This window comes from Corvus kubaryi, unplaced genomic scaffold (genome assembly GCF_017639235.1).
Source record: "Corvus kubaryi isolate FWS band 111438036 unplaced genomic scaffold, C.kubaryi_AGA036_p1.0 37357, whole genome shotgun sequence".
NCBI classification, from domain to species: Eukaryota; Metazoa; Chordata; class Aves; order Passeriformes; family Corvidae; genus Corvus; species Corvus kubaryi.
This window is the reverse complement of record NW_024581117.1, coordinates 13,212,475-13,239,548: the sequence shown is the minus strand read 5'-3', so window position 1 is coordinate 13,239,548 and position 27,074 is coordinate 13,212,475. Positions and strand designations below refer to the sequence as shown.

The following is a 27,074-nucleotide window of genomic DNA, read 5'->3' as shown; positions in this document are numbered from 1 at the left end:
AAAAAAAAGAAATGTAAGAGTATTTATAAAGTGGCTCCATCCTAAAGTACCAGATCACTTCTGAGGGTCGTTGTTGGGTTGTCTCTCACAAGAAGGACATGGGCCTGGAGAACACTCTTACATGTAGTATTTTTATTTTCAATGTGGCATTGAAATATTAACTGACTTGTGTAGGATTATAGACTAGCTTCTGCTGCAACAGAATTAAGCCTGGTTAATGTATAACAAAAGAAAATTTTCCAATTATTTTTTGTCTTCATCAACTTCTTTAGCATCCAGTCTTGTCTCCTGCTCTTCTGTGTGAAGTCTGGCTAGCTGCTGCTCTTCTCTTGTCCATGACAGATTTTTATCAAGTGTTTTGCCGATTTTTCAAATGGGCATCGAGCTGCTCTGTTTCTTCCTTTCTTTCCCATCAATGTCAGTCATTTTGGTACAAGTCTCTTCTCTCCTGTAAGGGAGTCCCATATCAACTCCTCAATCTCTTACTTCATTAATAAGCATGGTTTATTGGCTGTTACTGTGAAGAATGACACTTTTCACCTGAAGGATCTTTCTTATAAAAATGGAGCAGAATGGTGTTTAAAGTTTCATGATTTTTTTACTCTCACCTAAAAAGCATCATCAGTTATAGGCTGTTACCAGAAGGGCTTAGTGACCAAGGGAAATTAATCTTTTTTTTGTTCTACTGTTAACTACGCTAGAAGACAGTGAAAACATTGAAAATGCCTTGCCACTATCAAGCTTCCATGCAGATAATTGCTGTAGTAGCCTTTGGGAATGGGAGAGAGGCTTATCCAAGCCAACATAAATCACAAGTGAGATGCCCATGAGATAATCTTACTTGAAGGATATTACTGTGTCCAAGAATATCTGTGTCTCAGCACTGCATGTAAACTGCTCTCCAGTTCTGACAGGATGCGCCTGTTTGCTTTCACCATCCTGCTTCCGTCTCGACTGAAAACATCATTTCACTGTGTATTTCCACCTTTATTTCGAATGGTTGTTACTCCTGTTACCTCATGGCCCGGGAAGGGTGAGGGAAGGGTCTGTTTCAGAGACCCCGAGGTCTCTCGGCTGGTCTTCCTGGCTCCTTTGCCTTTGCTGGCTGCGGTCACATGAGGGCACTGCGTCTGTGAGCAAAGGTTTGTGTCTCACCATGCAGACCCAGTCCACTGGCAGTCACTTACAGCTTATAAACTATTGTGTGCTGCTACAAGAATAGCTTCTGCACTCAAAACTAATTTTGGCATTAGAAGAATCGAGTGGGGAAAAAAAAAACTACAATTGGAAGAAGGAGCTATGTACCACTGCTAACAAAGTCTCTTTCATTCTGGTGTACTTGTTTAATCTTTCATCATGAAATAGTGTCAGGCCTTTCAATTTTTGAGAATTTTCTCTCAGGGTTTTACTCTGGAAATATAATATATTTTGGCAGCTTGTTCACTATTTTAAACACTGCAAGAAACAATTCACTAGTGCATGAATGTCTCTCAGGTGTTTGTCTGGTGGAACAGCTTTACCACTATTGCTGGTAGGTCACAGCATGGAGGTTTTATTCAGAGATTTTTAGCCCAGTTGAAACTTTGGGTGTTTTACCAATGTGGACTGGGAAGACTTGTCTCCAGAGCTGTGTAATGTGCTGTAAGCATGCGTACAACCCAAATTCAGGAGAACATGAGTGGAGGGGTGAAGGAAGGCTGCAGTGTTCACTGAGTGATGCTCTGGCCTGTGCTGTCATGGCTGGTGTATACAGGCCACATTAGAGTGGTGAGTTTAATGCAGCTTTAAAAACCAGCAAATTCCCTGGCTGGGGTGTTAACAGTCACAAAGTGCTGTTCCTCACATAATTCATGTAAATTGAGCAGCTTGTCTGAACCATACTGGCTGAAAGAAGCTACATTTAGAGCACTGCTGGTATGTTTTGTCAGTTTTTCAGTGTGGGGCTGCCTACAAACTCTAACCAGACAAGCTCCAAATTCTGTAGTAAGAACCCCCATCCTTACACCAAACATGTTAAGTTTATTTTGGGTGCTCTCTGGGCTCGTAAAATTCTTCATACAACAAACACTCCAAGAACAAGGCGGAGGAGTTTCCCTTCTCTGAGCATCCTCTAACCCATCCATGCTGGGTCTCTCTGTTGGCAGAATGGTTTGTCTCCGTTGCACATGGCAACACAAGGGGATCATCTAAACTGTGTTCAGCTCCTGATTCAGCACAATGTGCCTGTAGACGACGTCACCAATGACTACCTGACTGCGCTGCATGTCGCTGCCCACTGCGGCCACTACAAAGTCGCCAAGGTTCTCTTGGACAAGAAGGCTAATCCTAATGCCAAAGCACTGGTGAGTACACAGCAGGGCTTTGCTCACAGCTAAACCTTCCTGCAAAGTTGTGCTGAGACTTACTGGGGAGTTATTTTCTGCCCGCTGATGGCTGACAGTGAGGATGTGCTGTTACTGCCACAGCCCAAGAACAAGCGCTCGAGGTTCAAAGTGTTAATAACGTATCATGCTGTAAGATCAGGCCTTTGCTTGCAGACAGTCAGCAGTGATTTATGAATTTCTAGTGTAACTAGAGCACTTTTGCCTCCTGGTAACTTTTTATGATTATGAATAGATGAAACAGCTGCAGACGTAACTGCTGTAGTTTTTGGTATGGAGAGAATCCTTATTTTCCAAGTGTTTGTACAGAGAAAATAACGTTTAAAACTGAGGGAATTTTTGTAAGTTCTCAATGATGTGAAACAGTAAAAGGTAGGAATCAGTTACATAATGAGTATTTGTGGTATTTTATGTCAATGGAGTCATATGCCTTTCTACTTTAGAAACAACTTCAGCAGCAAAATACATCAGTGCAGTTAAACTGCATACAAACAGAATACATTAATGCCTTTTGTTCAAATTGCAATCGCAGTCCATTCTATTTAAAATGTCTCTTTGATTTGTTCTTCAATAACTGTTCCAAACAAATTTACATTCTGACATGAATTGGGTTGATTGGTTTCACAGCCTGATGCTAACTCATTTAACTCCTGAAATGTTGTATGAGCTTCTGAAACCCTCACAAGCCAGGTGGGATTGGCTCTCTTGAAAACAGTACAGGCTCCACACATTTGCTTCTCTCAGCCCCTCTGTTTTTTTGTCAGATCCACCTGTATTCAGGTGTCTGTGGTCAAGCTTTTATGATATATGGGTTTTGTTCAGTATAACTAGTGAGTGGGGAGGCTTGTAGGCCTGTAATATTTACTTTTACCTTCTGAAATAATCAAATCATCACCAGGTTTAGCTTGTTAGAGTTGCTGGCAGGGGCCTCTCACTGGTCTGGTAACCCAGCCACAAATGCCCTTCCCCCCTAAATCTTGTAGTGCTTCCTTTTATCCTGCCCCAGTCCCCACTCCGGGTGGTTAAGTAGAAGAAATGTTCCAGCATCTGGAACTGGAGCTCTCTCTTCCCTAAAACACACTGGAGCTCACCCTGGACATTGTCCTCTGCCAAGTAGAGGGGTGAGAGCTGCTACACTGGAACAGACAATGGCATGGACCTCACATTGTGAAAACACACTATATTCTTTACTATAGGGCGGGTAAAAAAAGATAATTTTGATCAGGTCTGAGGGACCAGCTCTGCCAGTTGTTTTCAGAATGTTCTGCAAAGGCTTTTTTGTACAGAGCAGCATCAGCATTCAGTGCTCTGATGTTACTGTACCAATTGTGGATGCTCTGGACAGCTTATTTTCCTGATTTACTTGTTTTCTGTGCCATCATCTCGCACTAAATAAGATGGTAGTTCTAATGTTCACTCCATTGCACACATTCTTTTTAAAGGAAGGGGTGAAATACTTGTAGTTGCAGTAAGCTGACAGGTAATGAATGAAAAAAGAAACAACAAGTAGTAAAAATAGTTTAGAAGATGTAAATTTCAGAGCTCGTAAAAGGTAAAAGTGCTTTTCTTACCAGCAGTTCTAAAAGGTCAAAAAAAAACCAACCAAAAAACCTCCACCCCAGATTCCCCAAAACCTCCAGTAGAAAACCCCACCCAGATAAAAGTGAATATGGCAAGCAAAAATGAAGGGTTTGATAGTTTTGCATGAATTGAGAATTTTTAAAATAAATTAATTAGTGGAGCGAGCAATATATTTCATAATTAAAACTGGATATATGAAATATGTCGTTACCTTTCTAGAAATCTTTTCTTTCTTTTACATGAAAAATTTAGTAAAGCCAAAACAAATTTGGGAGGTGTTTTGTTAAAATTGAAAAATCTTTTCTGTGAGTTCCATGCCCAATTCTATTTTTTAATGACACATGAGGCATCAAAATGTGTGTTCTTTCTCATTTCCAGAATGGTTTCACACCTCTTCACATTGCCTGCAAGAAGAACAGAATAAAAGTAATGGAACTTCTTCTAAAGCACGGTGCATCAATTCAAGCTGTAACTGAGGTAAGAAGTGGTCTTCCCATGCTTGTCTTTGCTTTTCCTACAAATTTCATTGTAACTGTATTGATTAATCTTGGAATATTTCTGAAAGAGCATGGACCAGTCAAGTCAACAGTTATTTTCAACTAGGTATTACGAGATAATAAAACAGAACAATGAAGTCAGTTACCCTAATGAACCACAAACAACTGATACCTGCTGGGATTACAGTGAGAAAAACAAGAGAAATGTAACATAAAAATTTTTCTAAAATCTACCATTTTCTGTAATTTAAGGCACTGAGGATGAAATTTGCTCTGTTACAGACATCGAGGTGAAGACTATGCTTCGCTCAAGTCCTGTTGTAAAAGGGGGTTTAATTCAGACCTTGTTTTGGCTTTCCACAGAGAGGTTATATTTGCCCACCATCATGGGACATCACATATCAGCTAGACAGAAGTCAATGCACTGTCACTTCAGTCAGCATGAGATAGTCTGCACCCAGTTCTTGGCACAATTCAGAGATTAACTGAGTACCCATGGGAATTTTTATCTAGATGTATGTATATTGTACCAAGTTAGGAGAGGAGGAGAGATCACATATATGAATGTGTGACCACTGTGGAATGAGCCATGTTAGACAATGATAGGGAGTTCCATGGATCAAACTAGGTGCAATGGGGAGTAGTTAATCTCCACAAAAAGAGAGTTTGATTTAATATGTGGAGGGTTGTGCTAATTATTCAGCAGCAAACCATACAGATCCCTTCCTGGCTTGCTTGAGGGAGAAGAGTCTGCCCTGGCTACAGTTCATGTAGCTCCAGACTGGCTTTTAAAAACTTTTAAAAGCATTTACTAAATTGTTGGAAACAGGTAAAAGAAATAACACACTCAGACAGTTATTCTGCCTTCCTGCTCATGTTTGCTGTTCTGCATGAGAAAGGAAAGAAAGAGTTTTCCTCACTTCTACCCTCTGGGACTTGTATGTATCTGTGGGGAAGCTGCCTAAATTGTGGGGATTTCCAGAGATCCACTGGGCTTTCTCCTTCTCTTGGTAGCAAAACGCCCTTCTGAAGCTTCTGGCTGACTGTTGGTACAGCTGTGCAGAAGCAGCTGTGAAGAGGCTTTAGGGTGATTCTACGTGGGGAAATATTAACTACTGATGGGATTTTTAAAGCAAAATCCTTGAGGTCACACCCTGCTGAATGACTGCTCCCTTTTCCCCCCCTCTCCTTCTCCCTCCCTCTCTTTCTCTCCAGCTGGGCTTTCATATCCTGTGTAAGGGCAGTCGTGCAGATTCATGATGATCTTTTTTGCACAAGCTGAATGTTTCAGAAAGCCTTACCTTTGTGCCAGGAATGCTTCTACCTTTCTTTTTTTTTCTGTTTCAAGATGGTATTTAGCAAATGCCTGATCTTAATCTTGCTTAGCTATGGTTGATTGTTGATGAAGAACTACTGAATTCCTAGAAGGTTCATATGTTTGCTCATGAACCACACTTACAGGTGTTTCCAATTCTGTGTGCCCTTTCGTTTAAGCACATGTATATGGTTTTGAGAAGATAAAACCCTCTCAGAAGAGCAAGCACCTGGATTGATTTGCTTTAGAACAATTTATGTTTTCCTCATGGCAGTCTTGTAAAGGAATGTGAAAGTTTAAATTTTACTTCGGTCTGTTTTTCAGTCGGGCCTAACTCCAATCCATGTTGCTGCCTTCATGGGACATGTAAATATTGTATCGCAGCTAATGCATCATGGAGCATCCCCCAACACTACCAATGTGGTGAGTCACAGGTTTCCTTCCAGCAGGGCAGGACTGGGAATGCCTGATAATGTCTGGGAGCAGTAGTGGGATCAAGCACCTAATTCCTTTGTCCACTATCCACCTCCACAGCACCTGTGGCTCATGCTGGAGTCATGGGAAAGTGCAGCCTGCTGACTCCTACTTGGGAGATGCTTGGCAGGCTGAGGAAATTTCCAAAGGGGCTGACCCTAAGCAGGCTCTAATCTCTTGATTTTCTGAAGTTAAGAATGAGAGCATACTGCAGCTTCTCATATGAAGTTTTTGAGATCTGTGCTTGACTGTGGAGCACGCTTTTCCCAAGACCCCGGGGGTCTGCCATTTAAGGAAAATTCAACAGATTGCAGCAGACTGTGGGGACATATTGCCTGTGTCCATCCAGCCATCCCAGCACACTCTTCTGCTGGCTGTGTGCTGCGTGCCCCAAGGCTCCTGGGGCATGTGTAAAAACTGAACACATTGTTGGTTGGATATTCGAAAATTGGGAAATGGAAGGGAAGCAGAAGCTTGTTGATCCTCTTTAACAGTTTGGCCTCAAAATCTCCCTTTCACCTTCCATACACACGTGCTGCTAGAAGACAATATTTTGTTTAAGTCTTCACCTGCTAATTCTATTAAATTACATAAAAATGCTAATTTTTAATTAGCAGATGTTTATACCTAAAGACATACCAAAACCCAAAAATGTAGAAACCACTTTCCCTCCTGAACTGTTCTGATTTCCTTGGATTTGTCTTTCATTGAGTCCATGAAGCTTTAGATGAATGTACTCAGTAATGATTTTTTTTTTCCCTTCTTGTTCAGTCACCTCAGTGCTTGTCAGATAACAAATGATAGTAGGGGCATAAGGCATAACAGGAGGAAAGACAAATGTATGTGTACCTGGGTATACAAAATTTGAAATACATTTTTTACTGAACTCAGTTCTATTTAAATGGAAATAATTTTTAACATTGTTAGTAAAATGCTAGTAATATGAAAATTGCATTGTCTCTTTTCAGCAAAAAACAGTGACAAAGGCACTACTGTGTTGGGAAACTGACCCTGCAATAAATTGCTGTGCAGCACACAGTGACAGGTCAAATATTGATTTAATCTTACATCTTACAGACAAGTACAGCAGAGTTTTCTAGTGGGGATCATTCTGAGCTGGGTTGCTGGTATTCCTGTGTTTATGAAACACGCTGATGTTTGCTCTTCCTGCAGTGTGTTTTTAATTCTGTTGTGTTTTTGCTGCTGCGTGCAGAGAGGAGAGACAGCGCTGCACATGGCAGCCAGAGCTGGCCAGACAGAGGTCGTCCGGTACCTGGTACAAAATGGAGCCCAGGTGGAGGCCAAAGCCAAGGTGAGGACATGGCCCAGGTGCACCAAACCTGGATGATCTGTACTGGACAAAGCAAGGCCTCACATTCATCTTGTGTGTGTTGTTCAGGATGAGAAAGAGGTGAAGCCAAGGTCCTTTGTGTGATGCCCGCTGATATTTTGTTATGGACCCTCTCACTGCAGCTACGAGTGATCTGGAGAGAAGGCAGGAGATGTCAGGCTGATACCATCCCAGTTTTTAATATAAGTTATCATGTGTTTGAAGAGTTCTGTTTTGAAGTGGGACTTAAGGAGGCAGAGGAATTCCCCAAATCTGCTTTTATTTCAGCAGAACTGGAAACCCTAGGCTTCTGGTGTCTCCTGTCATGTCCCTAAAGCAACAGCCTGCATGCATTCAAAAATAGTTAGACTTCTAAAGAACACCACCTAAAGGAAGGAGGCACAGTGAGGAGATGTGACAGAGGACTGGAAAGAAGGAACAGATCCTATAGAAACAATTGCAGTTGAGGATGGTGAGGGTGGATGAAAAAGAAATGATCTAGAGGCATGAAGGAACACACAAAACTATGGAAATCAAAGAGTTCCAGGAAACAGGCGGGTCAAGGAGATAAATGGGTGCAATAAATAGCAGTCTTAATAGGTAAACTCAGGAAATACTTTTTTCCCCCAAATGGTGATAAAATGGATATAATTAAAAAAACAAACCTTTCTTTCATGGTGAAATTATCTGTGAATTGGGTCACAAATAAGTTTGCTGGTAAGATTATCTACTTATAAGGAACTCTGACTAAATATTTATAGCTGATACAATTTATATCTGCAAGGAGCCTGACAATAGAACTGATTCATGGGGTTTGTAAATCTCCAAAGACAGCCTTGAAAGTGAACAGCTCGTGCTCAGAAGCACAGTCATGCAAATATTTTCTGAGTAAATTCACAGAATGATTTAATTTGTGCAAACTGCCGTTGCCTGTGATCAATTTGTTATCATAAATAACAACTAAAAGCAAGCAGTAGATTATACACCAGTGCTAACATCAGCTGTGAGAAATTTGTGGGAAACAAGCACAAACTGGAATCATTTAAGAACCACAAAGATTCTCCCCCAGTGAGAGAAGAGTTGCCCTGCAGAGGAGCAGCATTCATCTCCTGGCTCTCTCCCATCCTAAGTCCCAGAGGTGTAAAGTCACTTGTGCAGGGTGGGCATGGGCAGAAGTCTCCCTGGCAGAGAGCAGCCCAGAACTGAAGGACATGGGGTAGCAGTGCTCAAAAGGTAGGAAATTCAGCAGGAGAAAACGGGGAGAGAAAGATGTTTGGCCACACTGTTGTGATGGTGTGCTTGATCCAGAGATTGTACAACAGAGAGTGGGGAGGACAAAAATACAAAACCAAGTGAGAAAGCAACAATTGATTTCCACACCATGCTCTGTCATCAGTTACATCTGTGGAAAAGTTACCTGCAAAATACCAAGCAAATCATTCACCAGTTAAAAAAGCACAAAAAATATGGCAATAATTGATTGAGCTATTAAATGTTGCTGTGAAACAGAAAAGAGATCAAGATGTGAGGACCAGAACTATGCATTGGCTCTGTTTTAAGAAAGGTCTGCAAAGCAAAGTGAGGCAAATCCAAGTAAGAAATAAAACAGATAAATTTATAAACTTCTATGGATTATGTCCCTGTCTGGAATATTTTGTGATTGCAGTAACAAAGCACAAGGTATTTTTATTATCTGAGAAAGAGAAAGCCAGTGTGCCACATTCACTAGGTAAGACCTCAGTAGAATTAACACTCATGTGCAGTGTTGAAAAGTAACAGAACGTGGGTGAATATTTTGTGTCCCAGTGTGAGGTGCAGTTTTCTCATGCAGGCCTGTGTTGTTCCCTCTGTGCTCAGGATGACCAAACGCCGCTGCACATTTCTGCCCGCCTGGGGAAAGCAGACATCGTGCAGCAGCTGCTGCAGCAGGGAGCCTCTCCCAACGCAGCCACCACATCGGGCTACACACCCCTGCACCTTTCTGCTCGGGAAGGGCATGAGGATGTAGCTTCTGTTCTTTTGGATCATGGTGCATCTCTGTCTATCATCACCAAGGTGAGCAAGCTGCAGGAGTGACAGCTCGAATCATAAAACATACCTGCATCGAGGGCTGCTTGTGAATTAAATACTGCAAGAGTCATATACACATACAAACAGTGTAAGGGTGAGCTACATTTTATCAAAAGGGTACAAAGCTTCATGCCTGTACCTCAGGACCTGATGTGTAATGCATCCCAGTGATCAGACATGCATCTTCTTGGAATGAGAGGAATGCAGGGCAGAAATTCCAGGCGGGTGTTGATAAGCTTGCCCTTGGGTCTTTGGTAGTGTGAAGAAAGGAACCGACTCTTCCTCTGTTTAACGTCGGCAGTGCTTTGCCCTGCCAGGGAAGAGCCTCCAGACCCCACAGGGCAGGTGGGAATCTGCAGACTTGCTGCCTGTACTCAGGACTGCATAAGGGGACAGATGGAAACAGCTGCATCCCTGCAGATCAGAGGCAAACCTTACCCTGAGAAGAGTGCCCAGGGCTGCTATATAACTGCTTTCTCTTACAGAAAGGATTTACTCCGCTACATGTGGCTGCAAAGTATGGCAAAATCGAGGTAGCCAATCTCCTGCTTCAGAAGAATGCATCTCCTGATGCTTCTGGAAAGGTAGGACAGAAGCAGCCTCTGCCACTTGCACAGCAAATATCTAGAACCAGATAATATTTTAATAATATTCTCCTACCTACTTACAATCACACTAGTATCCACAGCCTGGATTTAGCTGGAATTGGTTTCATGTCATATTCCAGTCCCTTGGCTGGGGCTGCCAAGAGCCAGCAAGCTCTCGGCGAAAGTGACTTTTATTGTCATTAATTGACAACAAAATATGTGCTCTGTGTTCGTGTCCAGGGGAATGGAGACAAACCATTCCCCTGTGTTCTACACAGACTATTTACAGTCCTTATCAGAGTATTTGGGCAGCTGGCTCTGCCTCCCCAGGTCTCATGACGGGGGGCAAAGGTCAACAGGACCTCAAACTTTTTAAACCAGCCCAGCTTGGATTTTTACAGATCCAAGGGGCAGTTTACTTATCCACTGCAGTAAAAGGAAAACATTGCCAAGGGTGTGACCTCCTTACCCCAGGGGCAGCACAGATCTGTGCTTCTCTGTTCATCTTCCCTGGGAAAAGTGAATGGGGCTTTCTCAGCTCAGGAAGGGTTTCCAGATTTCTGTTTTATTTTTTGATTCTAAAAGTTCCCGAAGACTCTGGATACACGAATGAGTAACTAGTGTGTTTTTTCACCTTATCTACTGAAATCTTCCAAACTCCTGAGTTTCCCCTGGAGAGGCTCTGTAACAGCACTTGTTTGTTCTGCATGTGTTTTTAGAGCGGTTTAACACCACTGCATGTAGCTGCACACTACGATAATCAAAAAGTGGCCCTCCTCCTGTTGGACCAGGGAGCTTCACCTCATGCCTCTGCCAAGGTACAAGTACTGGCCACTCTGGGGGAGCAATACCCAGGCTTTTTATGTCACTTTATTCCCTGTCTACCCCTGTTCTTTCTAGGCTGTGTATGTTTGTGGTTACAGGAGGCTCAGTGATCTTGTTAATGTCTCACATCCACATAAAGCTGCTAGAATAATTCTGCAGGTGAATAAAAGAGCACTAAAAAAAGCAAATAAAGATGCAGAAACACTTTAAATCACCAGTTTCAGTCTCAGAAAATACTGGGCCTTGCTTTCATCAGTCCAGTCTCTTCAGTAACTTCTCCAAGCCAGCCAAGTTTGTATCATTGCATCTTAAGATCTGTGCAGGGCAAGCTTGGGTTTAAAGCCCTGCTATACAGGGGTATTTCTCCTGTATTGTGCCACAGGATGACATCTGACGTGAGATAAGTTTCTCAGCACAACGTATGTAATTATTCACGTGCTTCACAATACTTCTACCCCAGCGTAAATGGACTGGAAAGAAATGAAACTAGTCACAGCCCTGCTTTGATTGTAATTTACTGTAGGCAAGACAATACCTAGTGTAAGGTTTCAGAGGATGAAAGAATAAATATGTGAATTTATTCTAGTAGTGCACAGAACAAAAAAGAATTTTGAGAAGCTTAAACTGTCTGTTTCTTTTGTGGGTCCCAGTTTTAAGTATGGCATGGATAAATACTATAATCAATCAAAGTATAATCGATATTTGAACAGCAACACTAGGTAAAGCAGGATGGAAACGTATGTAGGTTAAAGCAGGTTAAGTGCAGTGTAAATACCTCATCTGAAGCAACCCAGATAATTTCCTTAAATCACTGCAAAACAGAAACCCTGTGGAGAAAGGAGAGCTAGTGGAAAAGCCAGCAGCTAGATGGACAGTGCTCCTTGATTGCCTTCCTCTCACACATGGCTGAGTGCAGCCATAGCACTGGAGGCCTTCTGCATGGCTGAAGGAGAGGATGGAGTGTGCCACGCGTGGTAGGTCCCGGAGTTTGTAGTGCAGGGAGGGGGGAGTTAAATAAACATGGACTGCCAGCAGCAACGGGGCAGTTTAAAGTCAATACTGTCGATAGCGGCAATCTGCCGGAGCAGTGCCCCAGGGGAGGAGCTGGAGTGATCTCTGGTCTTTCACTACTGCAGCACAGCACTCTCGAATGCCACTGGGGGGAAGAAAGGGCCTTCTGAAGAGGATGAGAAGGCGCTGACCCAGTTTTCACTGAAAGAAGCTGCCAATGGGAGCTGTGCATTCTGCAGGGGCAGGGATTGCAGCAGCCCCTGCCAGGGGCTTGGGAAGTCCAAACCAAGGTGGCAGCCCTATAGACTGTGGTACAGCATTGCAGAAACTCATGTGTCAGGTCACCTTAGCGTTCCCATCTGTAACAGAACAGTGCTGCAGCTGCCACTTCAGGCCTCCAAGTGCCAGCTGTAAGTGTGCCTAGAAGAAAGCATTTGTTAGTGCCCTGCTGCAAGTGAGCCATGGCAGCGCCGAGCAGAGCATCAATACTAAATAAAATTAACTGTAATGTGTTTGTTGCTGCGGGCACCCACTGTGCACTCGTCCGAAAGATGATGTTGGTAACAGCAGATGATTTCCCATTTTTTTTGTAAATGGGGTCCAGTAAATAAATGTGCTATGTCATATCTCATCACTGGCTCCACAGTTAGTTTCTAGTTGCCTTTCCCGTCACACCACTGTCTTTAACTCTGGTCTCAAGAGTGGCTCATTAGCCAAGCCCAGCAAAATTTGCCTTGAAGAGTGATAAGTAACAGGGTATGGGAAATGTCAGAGTACGGTGCTGTGGTACAGTTACTCTCATGAACCATTCTTCTCTTTCATAGGCAAAAATTAGGCTTGTGCCTAATTTCACATGCAGCTTATCCCGAATTTGAATTTGGCATGCACTTTACAGTGCCTTTCTTCCTTGCCACACCATCCCCAAAGCCTTAGTTTTCCTCTGTCCCTTCGTCTTTTAACCGTTCATTTTCCCTTTTTCCACTCTTCCCTGGCAACCAGAACAACCCAGTACCCTTCCTTCTAAACTTCTTCGTTCCTTTCTCCATCTATGCATAGTGACAGAGTGCTGCCCTTATGAGGAGAAGATGCAGACTGGGACGGAGCTGAATTTCAGCTTTTATTTTTCAGATCTCTTTTTGCCTTCTCTTGGCAACCTGCTGCTGTCCATTCCCCTGACAGCAATATATGCTATTTCTGAGGAAAAGGCTTGGAAACTGCATCTGTTATTTTACATAATGTAATATGAGCTCCATCCTAAGGACATGTTTTAGCAGGATTTAGCATGGAGTATTTAGGATTTATTAGGTGCTCGTGTGGCAATGGTTGTTTTACATGACAGTCTCATGCAGGAAGTCTAAGGGAGAGGATAGTGTGATGTTTTTCCTGAAGCACTTTATCTTCAAAGTGAAAATTCAGTGGCCATGTGCTTCCTTTCTTGATAGTGGCACTGTGTTTCCTGAGTGTCATTTTCAGATATCTTAGTATCCATAGTCTGAACTGAACCTGAATTGAATTTTGAAGATTACAGAACCTGTTCCACATGAAACTAGTGCTGTGCATCTCTTGCTGCCAGGTTCTTATTAAAGCTCTCTTGTAGTCATTTGTGAGCCCCCATGTATTTATTCCTTGCTCGTACCTGCACTGCATCTCTTGTGACCTCCCTTCCTGTTTAGTCCAGCCCTGCTGCCCTGTGGGTGCAGGGAGGAGCCCAGCCAGGTGAATGCTTTGTGCCTTCAGGTAGATTTTATTGGGCTGGGTAACCTGAGATGCAAATGCTATTTAAGATACCATACAAAAATACAAAATGGTTTATAAAGCTTGGTCCTCAGCCCCCCTGACCTTGTCCCTTAGTCACATGCAAATGTGTTTGTCATTTGCTTGAAAGTGAGGGCTGATACATTTCCAAAAGACAGGAAGTTCTTGATTAAACAGTCATTGCAATCTGTACCAAAAGCTGGTCATACCTCCATCAGAGTTTTGGTGTTTGCGTGCTGATCAGTTATTCTTCATATCTGTTTATCTATTTTCTGCCTATCTATCTTTTTTCAGAATTACAAAACTGTATCATGCAATAGATACTGCATTTTTATTGTTAGTAGTGGGTTCCGTGGGTACACATACTGGAAGGAATAAAAAGATAAGGAATGCATGACTCCAAAGTTATATGCTTTAGGTTTCCCTTGATCTGAAAAAAACAGCCTGTCAGTAAGGTTTAGGGTCAATGCTGCAAGAAAGGCCATATTTCATGTACATAATGCTTTCATTCACACTGGGAAATGGGACAAACCCAAACAATAACAGCTGTTCTGAGTTACGAACACACATCCTGCTCTTCAGTTTGTTAAAGATTTTATGCACATTTAAGGAAAAGTAACAAATGTCTATGATACAAAACTCAAACTCCTACTGCTATAGGTTGTCCTCTTCTGAATAGATATTTTTTCCCAAATTTGAAAATTTACTTCAGAATCCTCCTCTTTGTAGCAGTACTTTCAAAAAAAAAAAAAAAATTGCATAAAGGTTGGCTACATTAGTTCACACTGCTTGTTAACATTGTATTTGACTGTGTTTGACAGAATTTTTAGAACTAATGGCATAATTATTCACAGAGTTGGGTAGGGGCAGAGAAGTGATTTATCACCTCGTTCAGGGAGCAGCTCACAATGAAGTGCTTTCTGTTGGCAGAATGGTTACACACCCCTGCACATAGCTGCCAAGAAGAACCAGATGGACATTGCCACCACACTGCTGGAGTACGGTGCTGACGCCAACGCCGTCACCAGGCAGGGCATCGCCCCCGTGCACCTCGCCTCCCAGGACGGCCACGTGGACATGGTGTCACTGCTGCTCTCCAGAAATGCTAATGTCAACCTCAGCAACAAGGTCAGTGTTCCCTCTGTCTGGGGCCAAGGCAGTGAAAAAACGTGGTGATGGGAAGGAGAGGGACCTGCAATTAAATTTTGCCCACTGGGATTCTGCGCGTGCTGGAAGCCACTGCAGGTGTGTGAACACACATCATCATCTCTCCTAGCAGAGAGCAGCATGCCATGTCACACGGAATGAACTGTATTTTGTAGTGCCCAAGGTTTGGTGGTAACACATGCTGCAGTGAAATTTATTAATCCAGCATTAATTTATGCTAGTCTGCCAAAACATGCCCAGAGAGGAAATGCCTTCCTCTCCACAGGGGCTATTGGGGCTGGCGCCTGTCGTTTATCAGCCTCCAGGAATATGCTTGCCCATTTTTCAGTTGTTACATGTGTAATTGTAACATTTGCTATACTTTTTTGGTAATTTTTATTGTATTTGTAACATTTTTAGCACATTTTATAACAAAAAACATAACATGTACCAGCAAATGGTAACAAATATTACCACCTAATGGCAAGAGCTGACTTGTTCAAGGATGCTGACTTTTTAAATAGGATAATAACAGCAACATTGTCTGAGATTTTATTCCTTAATATAAGTGATTCTTCCTCTCCAGGGTATGTTCCTTCGACCACAGTGACTTTTGGTGTAATTTCTCCTGGTGGTAGGAATGGAAAGTTGATATATTTTAGCTTATGTGTGAATTCATTGGCTATGAAGCCCACTCTATAGTAAGGTTTCTAGCAAATGTGCAGCCTTAATTCTTTAAATGCCCCACTAGACATCGCTATTTGATATTGTCAAGTGCAGTTTTAGTATGGATTTGTGTGCCTAGACTAGAGAGGCAATAGAAATTTTTTTTCATGGACAATATTTCTTATTCTCAGCAGGTAGGAAGAGTCAGTGTCCTCTGAGGCAGTGGGTGTTGCTGCACAGGGCTGCTGTGCAGTGCATTCCTGTGTCTAACTTTACAGTTTGACTGTTTGTGGGTTCTCCTTCAGAAAGCTTCTCTTGCAGATAGGATTTTTTTTTACCTCCCCCCACAGGTCTCAATCATGTGTGGGTTTATGCAGTGCAGGATGGACTTTGTAACCCCCCAGGGAAATCTGCCATGTGTGTGTTCTGCATTGGCTGTCCCCTTCTGCTGCTGAGGCTAATACGGGGAGCACGATTGAAGTGCTTGGCACATTGATTCAGTGCCACCAGAGGTTAATTACCTGCAGCATCCTTCAATCCATTACTGTTCAGTTGTAATCTCTAGTTTCTCACTGTGCTGATAACACCACCTTTGGGGAGTAATTCCCCTCGTACCCTCTCAGGGATGCACATTTCCTCGGAGCACAGCACCTCTACATTTGAAGCCAGATGTTTAAAGCACACTGACTTCTGAGTTTTGCAGTTTTGCAATGAGAGTAAAAAGAGCATTTATTTCTTCAGGACCCACAGAATGGTTGAGAGCTGCATACTTCAGAGCCCCATACTGAGCCTTATTAAATCCTTTTAGAAGGTTTGGCCATTACTACCCAGGCTCCATTTGGTAATTTAGAGATGGTTACTGTTATATATATTTGTATAAGGTGACCCACCTAAGCTGTGCTGTCATCAGGATTGCATCTTGGAGTGAAGTGCAGTGGGACGCTCTCAAAAGAGCTGCCTTTGGTAGGGAATGCACTGTGGGTGTGGATTTGGGTTCAAGGATAGGGAACTTAGCAAGAGTTTCTGCCTGATGTGACAACTGCTACTACTTGCTCTTCTGTCCTTGATGCTAAAGGCAGTAGGAAAAGGAGAGAAAATGAACCATAATTTGCAAGTAAAGGATATTCTTTCTCATCCCTAACAACATCTCCTCAGCAGATGCCTCCTCTTCTACCCCTTTTATCTTCTACCCCTTTCATGTGGCAGAAAGTTGCATAGTTTTCTGAGGTTTTAAGGATATTTAGATCTTGAGTTTTAAATAAGAAAAATTATCAGTACACCTTCTTTATCAAGTCTGTATACTCCCTGAGCAGAGAGAAATGGGCCTGATCTCAGAGAAATGCGGTTTTATTCTTTTATGTTTGTGTCTGAAAATGATCAAATAGAGGAGTAAAAAGCAAGGATAAAACTGAGTGACTGTAACTTCCCAAAAACTTGCAGAAGTGTAAACAATGATTCAATATTGCTTTTAAAGTCTGCCTCATTATAAGGAAGTGAATTAGGACGTAAAGATAGACTATGTGACTTTTCCTTAAAGTGCTCTGATTTGCTATCCCACATGTAACACTGCTTGGAGGAATGTCCCTTGTCCTGAAGAAACGTCACCTTGCTGGCTTTTGAATTGTACTTTCCTGCAGATGAACAATGTGATTGTGAAGCACCTTACACAGTGAAAGTGGAATGTGTAACTTCTTTAAATTCAGTCAGGTGTTTAGAGTCATACTGATACCTGAATTTGCATTTTAGTGTCCATGTGCCTCCTCTGAAGATTACTTGTTGTTTCTGATTTACAGAGTGGACTGACGCCCCTCCACCTGGCTGCTCAAGAGGACAGGGTCAATGTAGCAGAGGTTCTGGTTAACCAGGGAGCTGCTGTTGATGCACAGACAAAGGTACCAACACCACTGTCAGCATAAAATATTTCCTCTCGGGAAGCATTAGCCTCTAGACAGGACTAGTAATTGATTTCAGGGCGAAACTGAAATTGCAGCAGAGAAACATTCCTTGTAATAAATTACTGTAGAATATATTCTGAAAACTGAAGATATGTAAACTTGGGTGTTTAATGTCAAGCTCAGCCTTTGAGCAGTAAGCTTATTTTTTGCCAAATGTTCAGATCAATATAGGTTTAGATTGTATCCTATTATTGTGCTTCACTGAAGGTAAGTGGGATTGATCTAGTTTTTGAGTAAGGAGACTGTTATCTAATATGAAATACATAAATGCAGTGGTGGTCTATTTCAAATTTACTTGCCTAAAAATAGTTTTGCCTAAATATTTGGACTCCTGAAAAAGTAACCTGGATTTTCAAGGTGCTTGGGGATGGCTTTTGAGAGCCCCAGTGATGACACCCCCCACTTCACAATATTGCTTTTTAAGGTCAATGTCCTGAAGCACAGACCCTTTGCAGAAATGTTTTTATGCTCCCTAATGGTGTACAGTGCTCAGAATTTAATGATAATGATCTCAGTGATGATTACATTTACATTCCTCATGCATTGTCTAGATCTTGGAGGCATTCCTTTAGCTGGGCAAGAAATCAGTTGAGATCAAATACTTGGACTGTAGCTGATCAAATCAGCTAAATGAACCAAGACTCACAATCTGACCTGCACCCTTTTGCAGGGTAGTAGCTTTCACAGCTCTCTGCTAGGTGTATGCCATGAGTTAGGTGCTGTGCTTGCATCCCAGGAATGTCCAGGTGTGTCAGACTGTCCAGCAATATTATCATACTACACTGACAGCTCAGAAAGGGCTGAGTCCATCGTCATGTCCGGCTGCAGCTCAGCTGATTATAATCTGTAGCAGAGGGAAAAGTCATTGTTATCTGATTTTTCTATAGTGTAATTCCAACTGTACCGGCTACTGGTTTCAATAACATTATCCTGAAATAGTTGTGCTAAAATCCCAGGAGCTTCTCCAGGTTTATACTTTGGTAACATATCCTCAGCCTGTATTTTAAAGATGAATCAGTCAGGGTTATCTGCCAGATCACCCAGTAGCAGATGAGATCTGCCCTGGTTCATTCTTTGCACAGTTTCCACAGATGAATGTGGTTGCCTTCCTAGAGATAGTTTCTACCTGGTTTTGGTTTCAGTAGCAGGACATTGCAGAACCTGTTCTTTGAACTTGGTCAGAGCTGAATCACCTCCCAGGCCATACAGCTTGTCTGAGTGCTTGCCTTTGCCCCTCTGTGCAGTGCTCTTGTGTGCCCCACAAATAGCAAGCAGTCTAAGGGGACATTTATACTGACAGGTGCAGGCAGACACACGTGTTTGCTTTGCCAGCTCTCCAGGGTCCAAACAGGATCCCATTCTGGGCTGCAGTGGCCTTTTAGTCACATTAGGGTGGTGGGAACATCTGAGGTACTGTGACAGCTGAGAGGCAGGCAGGGCAGGACATGTCTGCTGGGTCCCAGGGACAGCTTGGTGCAGCTGCAGGAGCTCTGTCATCAGCTTCAGGCCTGGCAATGTGGGAGCAGCCAGGTGACTCTGTAGAGACACGTGGAAAAGGGGCTTCAGTTTATCATTCAGAGGCCTCCTCTGTGTGGAGCTGAATTTCTTAATTGCAGTGCTGAAAATTGACCTAGTCATCAGGTAAAATGGGGGGGAAATACAATCATGTTTCACTGTGTGCAACATGAATCTTGTCTATCAGTAATAGTCATATAATTTTAAAGAAGTCAGAAGTAAATCCCTTGTTGTTCACCCTCATTCCTCAGTTATATATGTAACTAGTGGGAATAAAGAACGGTTTCCTAGTACACACTTGTTTCCATGACACTGCTCCATAATTGTTAGGAAGCAGGGCAGGGACTCAAAAGTTAGGTGAAGTCATGTTGAATTTAAGCAGGACTGTTTTAGGGTGTAAGAAGTCACTTGTCTGGGGAAATTTTCCATCCTGTGGGCTTCTGTGGGGAAGAACACCCGCTCGTCCTCCTGTCCACCCTACTAGTTAGCCCTCCCTGCTGTAGGGCACTGTCTGCTCCTTGGGAAGAGAGTGCCCACATGCCTTGCAGGATTCTAATAGAGTGAAATGAGCTCTATGCTTATGCCCTGGCATGAGCTTGGTGCTTTTCCACTGGCTTCTGCAGAGTCCCATCTGCTGGGTTTGTGCAGCAGCGAGCCCTCCAGGCTCCACAGAGTCAGCCACGTGGAGGTTGTCTGCCAGATACCCGCTCGCTGCCGCCTGCGACACAAGAAAAGTGCCAATGCAGTACTGGGTGTTTTAGCAGGAGTAGTTTCTGGATAAACTGATGATCACCTTGAGTTCCTCAGGAAAGAACTGCAAAACCCTGAATTTCTACAATGAAGGAAGAACGTTATGCTGTAAGAGCGGCCATACTTTGACCTCATGTTCTATACAGGTGAAGGTTAGATGATTGACTTGTAAAGCAGCAGCTCTGTAGTTACAAGCTCTCCCATTTAGATGGATTAACTGTTCCATGGGAATAAAAGGTCTGTACATGCTACCTCTAAAACCAGAGGCATTGGGGGACAAGATAAGCAACAGCTGAGTTGGCTTCGGAGGCACTGTTGCTATGCTTGCATGTTTGCACGATCCTGTCCAGCATGTCCAGTTTGATTTCATTCCTTTGGGCATTCAGCAGCAGAGATCTGGCCATCCATGCCTTAAAAGTCAGTGAAGCAGCACAGCTCAGAGTGACATGATATTGGGGATCCCTGCTACCAGCAGTGTCACCACTAACCTTCTGTTTTCTTCTCTCCATTTCACATCCATGTGCTTTTCTTACCTCAGTTTTTGTGCTGCAGATGACTACTTAGTAGCACTTTTTTTACTGGTTTTATTGATTTATTTTCTCTCCTTATCATATTTCTCATTTTCCCAGGATAAGCAAGCATAGGTTATGTCACTCCAGCACAGTACCTGTCAGTAGGGGGAGAACGCTTCATATCATTTAACTTAATATCACTAGATCATTGAACTCTTGAGTAGGGACCAATGAACTATCATCTTCCTCCTCTGGTACATGTTCTTTAGTCATCATTTATATATAACTTACCCTCCCTGTGAAAACATCTAGAGTCTGCAGTTCTGACACATGGGAGTTCTGACCCTGCTCACACTCTGAGGGCTGCACACTCTTGGGGAGTTTTCAGGTGGTTAAAGGAGAAGATGGGGCAGAAACACATTTTGCATCTTGAAGCTGTAGCAGGGAAGAAAATAAATCCAGCATTGCAAAAAATCACTTGTACAGGGGATTAGTCTGTATGATTAAGATCAGTTCTGGCTACATAACTTATGAGCATTTTCAAAATTGCTCTCAGACATGAACAATTACATCTGTGGGTCTCTCGTGGGGTAGTTTCCCTCCCAAGAAATTTTTTTCGTGACCTTTGTTGTAGAAAAAGGCATGAAAGGAAGAATAGCTGCTGATTATGAAGTCCATTTATTAACAGTGCTGTGGGGTCCTTCTGGTTTTGCTGCATCAGTTAACTAAATAGCCTCTAATCCCAGAGCTGCAGGAGTCTAAATCCATGCTGAAGAGTAAACAACACTGGTGTAGCAGGCCAGGACTAGTGCCTGAGAGGCCATAAGGCTGCTCCTACCTCTTGAAAATGAGATTTTGTTATGTGGTTTAAACTCAGCCACGTTAGAAAATATACTTCAGGTGGTAGTTTCAGAGCTGCTTCAAAATCTTTCACATTTAGAGAGCTTTAATAATTCGATTTGGTGTTCACAGAAGGCATGTTAGCGTCCTGCAGCAAAGGCAGCAGCTCTTGTCTATTCTGACATTGCATTTGTGTGCCTGAATTCAGGTATGCTAAAGAGTTTTTGATGCTGAAGATGTGCTATTGCAGTATCATGCTTAACACAGGGCATGCTCATCCCTTCACAATAATATTGGGAGTTAACCAGTCTGAAGCCGTGGCTGCGAGCAGATATCCCTTCTCTGGTGAGCATGCTGAGTGTAAAAAGCTGTCCTGGTACATGTGATGTTGCTTTTGTTTCAGGGCTTTTGTGCTGGTAGTTGGCACGAGTAAATATTGTTTCATGGCTCAGCAGGTCTCCACATGTCATTTTTCACTGTTTATCCCATTGGAGAGTGTAGTTGTAGGAAACAGCAGTGCTGTGATGGACTGGCAAAGGAAGACTGATGAGAGAAAGTGCAGGTTCAGTCAGGGATGAAAAGCAGGGTTTGGAGCTTTGATTTCAGTGCAGGTCCTTTTAGTCTAACAGTTTTAGTCTAACACTGCTCTTGGTGTTGGGCCTCCCTGGGGGAATTGATGGTCTCATAGTCCCTGGCTGATGACTGTCTGGAAAACAAAGCCAGAATTAAACTGTCTTTTGTTTCTGGAACTGTAGTTTTGGTAGGAGAGAACGGTGGCTGAGGGGTCATGATGTTCTTTTTGCAGGTTGAGCTGGGATTTTTATTTCAGATTTATTCAGGTCTGTCTGCTTTGTTCTGACAGGAGCCCCACAGCAGCCTGAGTTTGTAACAGCAGTCCAGCTTTTCCATTGGAATATCTAATTTTCAGATGCAGAGATAGATAAGAAGGAGGCAGGGAGGGAGGGAAGTGCTATTGAGAAAAATCGCTTCCATACAGAACAAACACTCAAATGCAGGTATCTTCAGTACATCTTCATGGTGCATTATCTGTCTCTCCTTGGCTCTTTGTACATGCTCAGTTGTTATCAAGACATTCCTGTGGAAATTTCCAGCCTAATAATGTGCAATAATGAACCTTTGCAAGGTACTGCAACATGTTAAGCCCTGATTCAGCAATCAGGGAAGTGTCTGTGTACACGTAGGTTTGCCTTTCATTCAGTCAGGCCTTTGTGATCTTTGGATCCAAAGCAATTTCTAGCCCTATAAACAATAATACCCTAGCTTCATTGTCTGACATTTACAGCAGAAAAACAAAAACTGAGCAGCTTGAGAGTCAGCATGACTAGAAAGATGCAGTAATTCAAGCTGTTAAGATTTATGGTTATTGCCAGTGGAGGATATTAAAGTAATTCGCTGACATGATATACAAGACTTGTGATAGTTCCCCTCAAAAATAAAAATTGAAGGGCAGGAGAATAAGGGATTCCTTGTGTGTTCCATTAGGAATGAAAAGTTCAGTATTTCTGATTTTGGTTTTTTCTTGGCAGTTATTCTTGTGGCTTTTGATAAGCCCTTCCCAGCTGCTAACTCCCATGGTGCTGCTCATTCTTTAAAACAGCCAGAAGGTGATGTGTGTTAGAGCTGTGTTAAACAAAAGCCTTGATTTTCCTGGAAGTAGCTTTTTCAATATTAGGCTGCCTCCTAAATCCCTTAGTGCTTTGTCAGTAATTATAACTAAGCCTGAACTGCTGTGCAGAAATTTATATAATTGTGAGGCTGGGTTTTGTTGTTTTGGTTTTGCTTTTGGGGTTTTTTTTTGGTGGGTTTTTTGTTGTTTTGGGCTTTGGTTTGTTTGTTTGTGTGTGTGTTAATTATTAATATCTTTTGAAGCAAAATATTTTAGCCTCCTGGGCACCTTTCTATAGAGAATGAAAGTAGCAAGCTCAAGTAGCCTTGAGAATTACTACTTTTATTGTTAATTTAATTGTGTAATTGCAGAATCTGCCAGTTGGAGTGTTCCAGAAAAGTTAATATAATACCTTGATTTCCATGGGGATCCCGGGATACAATTGTTGTGCCTTCCTGAGCTAGAAGGAGCTGAGTGCAGGGATCTGTGCTGTAACTGAGAAGTTAAGGATATCCCCCCAGGTTCCAGGCACTAAAAGGGCATTTTGCTGACTGGTTTTACTTTGGCCAAGTGCCCTCACTGCCCACGCTGCTGGCTGTGCACATGAAGCTGTCCCGTGGTGTCTGCTGAGGGCCAGTGCGCCCAGCGAGCCGTGACGCGCCGTGTCACATCCCTGTCCCTCTGCTGTCAGGGACTGGGCACGGCTCGTCAAACAGGACCTGACAGGAGATGACCACAGGCTATGGCAAACTTCAAAGAAAGCTCCCAGGACCCTCCAAGGACCTCAGGCAGGGGACTGGTGTTTTGCCACCAGGCTAAGCAGGTGCCCACACGGCTGCTGGGGACACGTGCGGTGCCTGTGGCAGGAGCTGCCTCCCAGTGCACACCCCTCCAGCTGCCACACACAGCCAGGCCAGCAGCACCAGAGCTTCAGAGCTCCTCCTTCAGCTCCAGCTGAATTGTGACTCTGGAAATGTCACCATTTCCCCTGTTAATTGGGAGGGGAAAGAGGAAAAGCTTTCACTTAGTCTCTGATGTAAACAGCAGACTGGTCAGCAGTGACAAAGAGCATCAATAGTTGCTCCTCCAGCCTTTTCTGAAGGTACCACCTGTAAGTCTCTGTATATTCCATTTGTAGAAGGAAACTGTCATTGCACTGCAGTAAATATGGGGGAGTTGATAGCTCCTTTTTCAGTATTGATTGTTACAGGCTGGAGAGGAGCCTTTACAGATCACTTCAAAGGGAAAGCTGAGATCAGCTGGTCTTGGCTCTCTGATATGCTCCAGATTTCAATGTTTTAGGGTTATTAGCAGGGGGTTCTCAGTCCTTGACTTTGGATTTCATCTCTCCAGTTGGTTTTTTTGCTGATTTTTCTTTTTTTTTGGACCTTGCTGGTCACATTAAGAGTTCTGTATTTTGAAGGGAAAGAAGGGAATTAAGTTTTTATAGGAGGAGGTCTCACAGCCTTATTTTTTTAGCTGTTTTTTGAGCTGTTTTGATAGCTTGGCCATCCTTTAATCTGAGTTTTTCTTTGGCCCATGTAGAGGCAGGGCTGTAGAAGCTGTGTTTGAGGTACATGACTGTGAGTCGTCATTCTGCAGAAGAATCAAGACTCTGGGACAGCTCAGGTAGCCCTGTCAGATTCAGACTTCGGGCACTCCTAGGAACAGGAAGTTACTTGGCTGGCCCTAAACTAACAGTATCTGTAAGAGGAGGTCCGTGTGTTCAGTTCATGATTTCATTTAAGCTACTGCTCAGGCTCCTACCACTGTGTGCAACTACTCTGTGCAGGAAAAGTTCCTCGTAGTCATTTGGCATATGATCCAACGTTCACATAAGTCAGCAAAAAGTTTCATTCTGCTGATGCCAATGGAATTTCGATTCAGTGCTGTTTCTGGCACTGATTGACTCATCCTGGTTGTCAGAGTTAGACGGCGAAGGGTATATAATCAACTGGAAAAGAATGACACACCCTAATTTAAAGTAACTGTCACAGCCACCGTCTCCTAGCATGTGTTAATACAACTGAAATTAGGTAACCTTGTATGAAGTAGTATCAGAGGCAAAGTGATGTGAAAAGAAATGGTGTGTCTAAACTCATGGGCCCTTGAGACTTCCCTGTAGTGGAATTAGTTCACATTTGAGGTTTTCTCTTTCTTTCTTTCTCCTGAGTAGCTTTGACTTCATGGTTTGAACATATGTAGTGCTGGCTCCTGAACCCCAGGCTGACCTTGGTCTTGTCTCCTTGTTGTTTTTGACCAAGTTGTCTGACCTGAGCACACCTCACTGACATGGATGTTAAAATGCAGGATGACAGGCTGCAGATTTGAACTGTGTCCTTCTGCCTTTTGGGCACCAGGGTTTATTTTCAGAGCAGGAAAGTAAAGGCATTTTTTCACCTTTAAACACTGGTAGGAGCAGCAGGTGCGTGGTCAATACATCCCGGGTCGTCTTTCAGTGTTTCTACCCAGAAGGTTGGATTTTGGATCTAGTTCCAGATTATTTATGGGTAAAAACTGAGGCAGGCCAAGGCGGATACCATGGTGGGAGTCTGTTACAGACCACCCAACCAGGAGGAAGAGCCAGATGAAACATTCTCTGAGCAGCTGGGAGAAGTCTCACAATCCATGGTGCTTCTTCTTCTGGAGGGCTTCAACTTACCAGATGTCTGCTGGAAGTACAACACAGCAGAGAGGGAACAGTTTAGGAGGTTCCTGGAGTGTGTGGAAGAGAACTTCCTGCCCCAGCAGGTGAGGGAGCCAGCTAGGGAAGGCTCCTGCTGGACCTGTGTTTTTAACAGAGTAGGACTCGGGGGTGACCTGATGGTCAGAGGCTGTCTTGGGCACAGTGATCCCAAAATGATAGTTCTTGTTTCTTGGAGAAGTAAGAAGGGGGGTCAGCAGAACTGCCACCTTCCAAAGGGCAGATTTTGACCAGATTAGGAGACTGGTTCCCTTGAGAATCCCTTGGGAGCCAGTCCTGAGGGGGTGAGGAATCCAGGAAGGCTGGATGTGCTTCAAGAAGGAGATCCCCAAGGCGTGGAAGCAGGCCATGCCTGTGTGCCCAAAGATGAGCTGGCAGGGACAAGACTGGCTTTGCTGAACAGAGATTTTTGGCTGGAACTCAGAAGAAAAACAAAAAAAGGAGTTTACCTTTGGAAGAAGGGGTAGGCCTCTCAGAAGGACTACAAGGATGTTGTGAGGTTATGCAGGGTGAAAATTAGAAGGGATGAAGCCCAGCTAGAACTTAACCTGACTACTGCTGTAAAAAAGCAAAAAATATTTCTATGAACACAGTAGCAACAAAAGGAGGGCTGAGAATCTCCCTCCTTTATTGGATGTGGGGGGAAACATTGGCAAAGGATGACGAAAAGGCTGAGGTACTCTAAGCCATTTTTGCCTCAGTCTGTAATAGTAAGACCAGTTGTTCTCCAGGTACCCAGCCCCCTGAGCTGGAAGAGAGGGAGGGGGAGCAGAATGAAGCCCCCATAATCCAAGGGGGAATGGTCAGTGAACTGCTACACCACCTAGACACACAAAACATTAGGGGGCTGGATAGGATCCACCCGAGGGTACAGAGAGAGCTGGTGGAAGCACTCACTGAGCACTTCAGTTGACTTTCATGAGAAGTGGTTTTTTTTCCAAGGCTGGAGGATTTTTCACACAGTCCAAAGAAATAAAGCTTAATGGGATTTTTCCTGTTTCATGCCTGTTTGGTTTTTTTTTTTGTTTTTTTTTTTTTTTTTTTTTTTTTTTTTTTTTTTTTGTCAGGACACTTGTGGGATATTCACATTTACTAACTGCTCATGTTCGTTCTAGATGGGATACACTCCTTTGCATGTTGGCTGCCACTACGGAAACATAAAAATCGTGAACTTCCTTCTGCAGCATTCTGCAAAAGTTAACGCCAAAACGAAGGTGAGTGTCGCCCCTGTCCCCGCTCGCTCGGTGCAGGCTGTGGGCGCTGTGCCCACCGCAGCCTGGCCTGCCCTCTCTTTCCTGTGCTGCAGAACGGGTACACGGCGCTGCACCAGGCGGCGCAGCAGGGGCACACCCACATCATCAATGTCCTGCTCCAGCACGGCGCCGCGCCCAACGAGCTCACTGTGGTAAGTGCTGCGGTGGGACGGGAAAAGAGCGCAGGGAGCCTCTTCCCATCACCGCCACATCCTCTGTTCCATCACCTCTCCCGGAACGAGAGCGACAAACATCTGAAAACCTCTTCATTTTCATCCCA

At 43.4% G+C, this 27,074-nt stretch overlaps 1 protein-coding gene across 34 annotated transcripts in view; it reads left to right on the top strand.

The window, feature by feature from the left end:
* Positions 1–27,074, top strand: part of ANK3 (ankyrin 3) — a 345,762-nt gene that overhangs the window by 235,964 nt on the left and 82,724 nt on the right. For all 34 annotated transcript variants that reach the window (XM_042033312.1, XM_042033316.1, XM_042033317.1 and 31 more), the window contains 11 exons: positions 2,145–2,342; positions 4,341–4,439; positions 6,099–6,197; positions 7,462–7,560; positions 9,436–9,633; positions 10,134–10,232; positions 10,955–11,053; positions 14,757–14,954; positions 17,432–17,530; positions 26,657–26,755; positions 26,848–26,946. In XM_042033312.1, the coding sequence (XP_041889246.1) occupies positions 2,145–2,342; positions 4,341–4,439; positions 6,099–6,197; positions 7,462–7,560; positions 9,436–9,633; positions 10,134–10,232; positions 10,955–11,053; positions 14,757–14,954; positions 17,432–17,530; positions 26,657–26,755; positions 26,848–26,946 (1,386 nt within the window). The remainder of the gene's footprint in view (positions 1–2,144; positions 2,343–4,340; positions 4,440–6,098; positions 6,198–7,461; positions 7,561–9,435; positions 9,634–10,133; positions 10,233–10,954; positions 11,054–14,756; positions 14,955–17,431; positions 17,531–26,656; positions 26,756–26,847; positions 26,947–27,074) is intronic.